Source organism: Citrus sinensis, chromosome 3 (assembly GCF_022201045.2).
Source record: "Citrus sinensis cultivar Valencia sweet orange chromosome 3, DVS_A1.0, whole genome shotgun sequence".
Lineage (NCBI taxonomy): Eukaryota > Viridiplantae > Streptophyta > Magnoliopsida > Sapindales > Rutaceae > Citrus > Citrus sinensis.
Genome location: NC_068558.1, coordinates 38,227,031 through 38,235,590, shown reverse-complemented (window position 1 = coordinate 38,235,590; position 8,560 = coordinate 38,227,031). Strand labels below are relative to the sequence as shown.

The 8,560-nt window shown below is 33.4% G+C and overlaps 1 protein-coding gene across 1 annotated transcript; it reads right to left on the bottom strand.

Moving 5' to 3' along the window:
• Window positions 1–648: 648 nt before the first annotated feature.
• Window positions 649–4,294, bottom strand: LOC102630036 (U11/U12 small nuclear ribonucleoprotein 35 kDa protein). The gene is made up of 8 exons (XM_025094486.2): window positions 3,975–4,294; window positions 3,760–3,857; window positions 3,584–3,635; window positions 3,412–3,482; window positions 2,921–3,011; window positions 2,757–2,832; window positions 1,616–1,694; window positions 649–1,271 (listed from the first exon to the last, which is right to left on the bottom strand). The coding sequence occupies exons 1-8, from the start codon at window positions 4,111–4,113 to the stop codon at window positions 858–860; spliced, it is 1,020 nt and encodes a 339-aa protein (XP_024950254.2). The 5' UTR covers window positions 4,114–4,294; the 3' UTR covers window positions 649–857.
• Between the last annotated feature and the right edge of the window lie 4,266 nt (window positions 4,295–8,560).

Genomic DNA, 8,560 nt, shown 5'->3' with positions numbered 1-8,560 from the left:
GCTCACCGACACTCTTTTGATCATCGCTCCATGATGATGATTGCAGCGTTCGATTTGTAAGAAGACAAGTTCAAATTCTTAGCCTTGCCCAATGAAAATGATTTTGAAGATCATTCTTTACCTTCATCCAATTCAATTTGAGTCACAGGAGACTGTCTTTGTTTAATCCCATTGACAGAAAGTGTGAAAAATTTCATCAGCCAATTCAGTTCCTGTATTGCAGCCATTGTGTTCCCTCAAGGCCAGTCATTTTATTTTGACAGTTTTAGACGAGAAATTTGTACTTTTTGATCCAAAAGATGGAACATATAAAGATTATGTAATTGATGGCTTTCAAGATGATTTAACAGATTATACAGTGGAAGGATTTGCAGAGAGCTTGATCTCAACCAATAGTAGAACAAACTTCCTAACAAGTGAAGGTTTGAATAATTCCCTCATCTAATTTTGGGTCTTCGAATTTGATTTTTTTTCCCCTTCTACCTTTTTGAATTACCTCTATGTTTAAATTGGCCATGAATTAGCTAAAAGATTTCATAATTATGCTGCTTTTAGGTGCGCTGGATTTTGGAATTTAGTGCGGTAGCAGTGTTTGGCAAAATAGATAGCTTTTATGGGATATCTGAAATCACATTGATCCACAATCCGTTTAGGTGCTGAAGCCATTATGTCACTTGAACAACAGCGATATAGTATTAGCTTCAGATTTTCAGAAATCGGTATTTTACAATTTTAAGCAAGTTATCCATATTTTTCACCCGAGTGAGTGCATGGACTCATCAGTTTATACATACACAACTCAAACCTGCATTTAACTGAAACCAAACGTTTCCCTATAGTGGCCAGCATTCAGCATCTCAGTAATCAGTATAGTGATCCTCACCATTTGAACTTCTCTCACGTCTGCAAGACCGTTTACTATGGCAGTGGTGAGAGTGCTTTTCCTTGTCCTTGGAGCTCCTCCTTTGGTGAGAGCTCTCTTCCTTGTCTGTAGAGCTCCTCTTATGAGACCGTGACCGCTCTTCCCCTTCTGTAGTGCTTCTTTTGTAATGGCTTTCTTCTCTGTCCACAAAGCTTCTTTTGCGGCCCCCCTTCTCCATAGAGCTTTTACGATGTGATTCTTCCTTCTCCAAAGAGCTTCTATAGTGTTTCTCTTCCTTCTCCGTGGTGCTACTTTTGTGAGTACGTTCTTCACTGTGCTTCAAGCTCCTACTGCGAGTGTTTTCTTCCTTCTCTATAGAGCACCTTCTGCTTCTAGGGGGTGATGGGACCTACAATGAAAATTAAAGAACCAAAATGAAAAAAGAATTCCTGGAAACAGTATTTTGTGCCCTAAAAGGTCTGTGATATGAAAGAAACAATACACTCCAAGGGGGCAGCCCAGTTGGTGGTGGGCTTGAGACATAGTGCTTGGTCGTACTGATGTCTCAGGTTCAATCCTTCTAGTGAACTTAAAAATTCCACCGTCTCATAGTTCATGGAGTTGGGGCACCTGACTGACACCTAGTTTAGGGCTTGGCCGGGCAGGACTCATGGTCCAGGTTGGTGCGGGAATCTAGGTTATCATAATCCTAAAAAAGAGAAAAAAAAAAAAAAAAGATGAAAGAAACAATACCTGAAAACGTGACATATATCTTCCTTCTGGTGGAGGAGGAATGCCGAGCCTCTTTAGCTCATCAAATGGAATTGGACGCCTGGTGATGCAAGAGAATGAACAAAGTCAGAAATATGTACATAAAAATAATGTACTGAAAATTTCCACCATATAGTTACAAAGTGAAATGAACTTTTTAATTCATTTTTTTTTCCAAAAACAATACTATTCCTGGCTAAACACCTATTGCCTTGTACGAGTAGCAGTTGTCAGTTGTGCTAGCCTGACAAATAAGCACAGCCAAAAGATGAACAGCCTAAGGAACTATAATAGAGAGTGTGCCTTTCAGTCAATACAATATGATTCAAAGGGATTCTTGGGTGGAGCCAGAAAGAAACAATATCTTTCAGTTCTCAAGGCAGCTCCTAAGTAATTGATGGGAAAGTTACCTTGTTTCAAACATTTGTGTAACAGTTTTACACGGTAGGATAAGTTCAGATATAGCAATGCACAAAAAGATTACATCTCCCTCCATTTCTTGCCTAGTATACATACCTAAATCAAATTCATACACTATACTGCATCCAAGCCAAACACAAAGAAAATGAATTTCCCAGATAATTGCTGTCGAAGGGTAATTGTGTGTCAAATATGATGGAAGAAAAGACAAAGCTTTCTACGTAAAAGTGAGAATATGAGATCAGCTGCTTTAAGTGTCTAAATAATGCACCTGGATGGCTTTCCGGAAAGAGAGGAATGAAATAATTCCTTGACAAAATAGATTTGTAACTTATTGAAATATTACAAAAAATGAGTACGGTCTGTCCACACAAGGTATCATTCCATCAGTCCATCAAAAGTTAGATGATTCCAATTATTTTCCTGTTCCAGCCAGTAGCTCCACTTAAGCTTTCTTCTTCCCCACCCACTCACACACCCACTAAACACCAAAAGCAAACAAAAAAGAACAATAAAACTAGCATTGAAGCTATTGCCTATAACACCTAAAGAAGTAAATAAATGAACGGAAAGAAGATTTAATAGCAAACATTTTTCATTCGAGGAAATTATAACTAAAATTGCTTAAAGGCTAACAATTCCATTCAATCACTTAATGAAAAAATTTATGACAAAACATAAAACCCAAAAATTAGGAACATACAAAGGAGCTCTAAATGGTCTTTCTCTTCCTCCAAAGCGAAGCTGCCCCGACTCTTTCTTACCTCCAAGGCCTCCTCCTGCTTGACGGAAAAAGGAGACAAAAATTATATGATTCAAATTTATTGGTGCTGATGCTGACCAGAGTAAATAAAATGAACAACTAACCTAACCTCCTTGGAATCCACCCAGGCATCAACTGTTGCCTGTTATAATCAACTAAAATTTGATGATCATCAATAATGGAGTGGTGAGCATCCTGCATGGCAGACATGGAAAAAAAAAAAAAACATCACTTTACTTTCTATCAATGAGGACACTGAATGCATGCATGCAACCAGGACGATCAATGTGTTTGAGTTCGTTTAATTTTGAAATTGTGGACGTGCATAAACCTCCACTAGAAGGTAAAAACTCCCATTTTAATATAGACATAACTCCAGTTTTAATACAGACATAACATATTATATTAATTCCTCATTTATCAAGCAAATATCCAATATAGACTCAACAGTCACAAGTGCGGTCAAATAATCAAAGTGTGGATATTTATGGTGCATTACAGAATCTGAAATGAATCACATTTCAGAGCAAAACACAAATTGCATAACAGTCACAAAGTGCCAAAGCAAGAAAGAATCAAATTATCAGCCTCATACCTCATATGCACGGCGCATCTCTCTTTCAGTTTCATATTCAACAAAAGCATAACCACGCGATGCACCCGTAACTGCACATCATACAAATCAATAAGCACCAGAACAAGTTAGGTGTTACATTCCAAACATAACTAGTGACAACATAACACAATTTACAGAACGGCAACTTTACCAATGTCCCTCACTAACCGTAAGTTCTTGACCCTACCATACTTGCTCATAGCCTAAAACACCCACAAGCCAATAATTTTTTCAACTCATTAATTCAATCCAAAATGGATACAATTTTGCAACACCGCATAAGATGAAAAAATTAACGGAAATTTAAAAAAAAAAAAAACCGCTAACCTTGCGAAGGGTGTCTTCGGAAGTAAAATGAGAGAGCCGACCCACAAAGACAGTGCAATAAGGGTCACCAATGGCCTTGGGGTCACCGACGGGGTCATCTGCAAGATGATTAAGATATAAAATGGGTAAGAACTGGGAATACTTAAAAAGTTGTTTTGCCGCGGGGGGGTTGGGGGTAGGGGGCGGAAAGGAATAAAGAAAATAGAAGCACATACAGAGTCCAGCGGAGGAGCAGAGCAGAGCACGACAAATGGCGTTATCGTGGGGGTGAATATCGGTGCCGTCAATGCTGCCAGCTTGAATCGGATGATACAACTCGGCGTAGAACACCGAGTTTATGTTGTTCCCACTCATTGTGAACGTGGGCAGGTGGTAATGGGCAGCGTTATAAACTTCTTTTAGACAATTGACCGAACACCTTGTTTTCTTAGAACTCAGTGGCTTTCGCACTAAGCAAATCCAGAAATGAAATTACAAGACAAAATTCACAAAAACTGGCCGAGAGAAAGCCACTGCCGACTCAAGGAGGAAAGCAAGATAAAAAGCAATTGTATTTTTGGCCTCATCCAGGACACGTGCCTGTCACGAGGAATTTCAAGTGAACGGATGTTTTTACCCTTTTCACAATCTATGTATCTATCTATCTATATCTATATATATATATATATAAAGCTAGATTTGAAGGAATGATATGGCATCACCATTTCTCATCTTTGTATATTCTCTATTATCTAATAAACAAATATTTTTTTTAGATTTGGCTATTCATCTTCTCATAATTATTTTGATTGTTATTACACAATAACAATTATGTAAAGATTTTAATGAGACATATTCTTTGTAATGAACATTCAAGGGAGAGTGTTATGAATTTATTAAAATAAATGTGGATGTTCATAACATATATCTCTTAGTCTCCCTACTATCTCCCATTAGCAACATTTAACTTCCCTATAACTCTCACTATCTCACAAGGAATTATGATCCATAATTTTTCATTAATTTCATTGAGTGATTATATAACTATAAAATGAGAGCTCATCTTTTTATTTTGTACACACACAATTAGAATGAATAAAATCACTCTATAATACATTCTCTCATTTTATTCTTTATCTTGCGTTGCTTCTTTATTTATATTGCTGGCTAATAGTTTTTTTTTTGTTTTTCATAAGGCTGCCTCATCTTTAAAAAAAATCAATTCATATTTTTTATCAGTTTCATAAAGTGTAAAGTAAGAAAAAAGGATAATACTAATTTTTTTTTCAAAACCACGTGAAGCGCAGTTCTATTTTCTAGTATATATATAAAGCTGGAACTTAAGAGATGATATGACATCATCATTTCTCATCTTTGTATATTCTCTATTATCTAATAAATAGAGAAATTTTCTTTTAGATTTATCTTTTCATCTTCTCATAATTAATTTGATTATTATTACACAATAACAATTATGTAAAGATTTTAATGAGGTATATTCTTTGTAATGAACATCCAAGGGGGAGTGTTATGACTTTATTAAAATAAATATGGATGTTCATAACATATATCTCTTAGTCTTGTCACTATCTCTCATTAGCAACCTTTAGCTTCCCTATAACTCTCACTATCTCACAAGGAATTATAATCCATAATTTTTCATTAATTTCATGGAGTGATTATGTAACTATAAAAGAAGAGCTCATCTTTTTGTTTTGTACACACACAATTGGAATGAATAAAATCACTCTATAATATATTATCTCATTTTATTCTTTATCTTGTGCTGCTTATTTATTTGTGTTGCTGGCTAATAGTTTTTTTTTCTTTTTTGGTTTAAACCACCCGGTTTCCGACAACCGCATTGGGTACTTCTACTGCATTCAACATTTCTAGCTTTTATTGGTTGATATACGTGTGAATGATAACACAATCATCTGAGGTATTTTTTTAATTATTAATGTTTGTTAATCTTTAAGTGTATATTATAAATTATTGATCCTTATGTTTTAACATGTTTATGTTATTTTTCCATAATATTACAGATGTTGTCGGAAGTTTATATGGTGTGAGTGATATTGAGATCGTTGGAGCTGGTTGGAAAAAAAGAGATATAAACGTTTTAAAAGATTAGCAAGTTGAATATAATTTGGAACTTATCAACAATTACAAAAGGTATAAGGTTTGTACACTTAACTATACACATTAATATATATATTTAAAGTTAACAAATAAATAATTAACTTTCATAAATAACATTAATTTTATAAGGATGCATCATCTTAAAAAAAATTAATTCATATTTTTTATCAGTTTCATCAAGTGTAAAGTAAGAAAAAAGTATAATACTAAATTATTTTTTCAAAGCCGCGTGAAGCGCAATTCTATTTCCTAGTTCAGATAAAAAGGTGAAATCCAATGCTTTTGCAAAAACACATTGCATCAGCGTGCGTTTTTTTTTTTAAATTACATGAGTATTACAATTGATATTTATAAATTAAACTATTATTGAGACTCTTATGAAGTACTGTTAAAATTTTTACCCTCTCTAATATTCGAGAAAATGTCTATGAGATTCTTATGAAGCACCGCTCAGATTTTTACCCTCTCAAATATTCAAGGAGACGTCTACTTCAATCACATTTAATATTCGAGAAAATGTTTACCTCACTTACATTTTAAAAATTAAAGAATGATCAAATTTTTACCCTCGAATATCTTTCTCTAGTATTCAAGGGAACGTCTAATCAGATTATTACGCATCTAATCAAACTATTATTGAGACTACTTCACTCATATTTTGAAAATTAAAGAAGGATCAAATTTTTACCCTCGAATATCTCTCTCTAATATTTGAAGAAACGTCTAATCAGACTATTACTGAGACTCATGGACGTCTAATCAAATTATTACTACTGAGACTACTTTACTCACATTTTAAAAATTAAATAAGGATCAAATTTTTACCCTCGAATATCTCTCTCTAATATTCAAAGGAACATTTAATCAGCCTATTACGCATCTAATCAGACTATTACTGAGACTCAGAGACATCTAATCAAACTATTACTGAGACTCAGGGACGTCTAATCAAATTATTAGTGAGACTCTTAATCAGACTAAGATAACTTAATTTGAGGAAGGAAATTAAACTCACACAATGCATTGTGGGATCTCGAACTCATAACCTCACAATTATGAGGTTTGATTTCTAACCACTAAGTTAAAGCCTAGTGGCTAACCACTATATTGTGTGTTTTTCTAATTTTAGTATAAGGGTCTTTTTTCAATAATAACCTCACAATTGTGAGGTTTGGTTTCCAACCACTAGGTTAAAGCCTAGTGGCTAACCACTACATTATGTGTTTTTCTAATTTTAGTACAAGGGTCTTTTTTCAATAATAATAATAATAATAACAACAACAACGGATCAGTCGTTCGAAAGTTATTCTTTATGTAGATACGGTTAAATATGAACGCAAATAATTTATATTTCTTTTTATAAATTTTATTTTAGTCACATGTTAAAGTTAAAAATTGTGGAGCAAAAAGTTGATGAGATATTTCTTTCACAAAATTTCACATTTTACTGCTCCTAACACATGCAAAGGGATGAAATAAATCAATAAATATTTATTTTCTCAACTTTTTATTAAGTGACCTTATTAAGTAATTTTGAAATATATGTGGAAATTAAATGTAAACATGTCATAGGCTAACTCCTTCTTGCCGAGTACTCGGCTCTATTAGTTTTAAGATTATTGCTTTTCATTTTCATTATTGACATTTTTATGACCATTAAAAGTCCACACCCGAATGAGCAATTATCTGAGATAGCTAAGTAATATACAATACACTAAAAATGTTTTTATTATAAAAAAAGAGATATAGATAAACATTTAGAGATTGATATCAGAAATATTTTAAACTATATCAATCAATTTATTTATGCTACATAATTATATCATGAGAAATTATCGATCGTATACTCTTATTTTACTCCGTTATCAAATTTACTACAATATTTTCAAGGTATATCAGTCGTCCACTCTAAGTTGACAAAATATATATGTCGTCCACCAAACTGTTAGTTGCTGTTTAAATATGATAACGTTAGAGGGGTAATTTGGTCTTTTCATATAATACAAGTAATAATTTAAGGGTATATAAGTGATAATAAGAGATTTTAAGGGTATACAAGTGATAATTTTTAAGAGTAAAATCGTTAATTCACTACAGTTCCGTTAACTTTCAAACACCAGTTAACGGTTTAGTGGTCGACAAATAACTTTTATCAATTTAAGGTAGATAATTGATACACTCTTAAAGTATTATAATATTTTTTTTTATAAAAGTACAAATTTAGAGTACGATGATTTCCCTTATATCCTTAAACCGAAACCATAATGGAGTTCGACTTTCAATACATGAAGTTGAGCGCACTCAAGAAATTCGCGTTTGAAACACATTACAAAACTTTTATAGAGTGGTGCTATGGGCGCCCCTCTATCATCCTCATCAAATCCCTTTTCTTTTTATAAACCTCCTCAATAACCTCCCAACTAGTAGTGCTATGCTGCTATTATTCTCACTATTATTCTCCCACTTTAAAGTTAAACCCTCAAATGTACATAAGCTGTTTCTGTAATACAAGAATGCACTCTTCTTCAAAATCGACAACGAAGAAGATAATTCATGAATATGTTTTTTATTTAGATTTTTCATTATTAAAAAATAATAATAATAACCAGAAGGTTTGGTTGTACCTTAACAAACTCATAAAATTAACAATGTGTGAAACTTCACAAAATTATTTTTCTCA

Excerpts from the sequence above, each read along its gene's own strand:
- LOC102630036 (XM_025094486.2), bottom strand. The coding sequence starts at position 4,113 with ATGAGTGGGAACAACATAAACTCGGTGTTCTACGCCGAGTTGTATCAT. Across the intron at positions 2,833-2,920 it reads GTGGATTCCAAGGAGGTTAG|GAGGAGGCCTTGGAGGTAAG; the intron begins GTTAGTTGTTCA and ends TCCGTCAAGCAG. Across the intron at positions 1,272-1,615 it reads GATATATGTCACGTTTTCAG|GTCCCATCACCCCCTAGAAG; the intron begins GTATTGTTTCTT and ends TTTTCATTGTAG.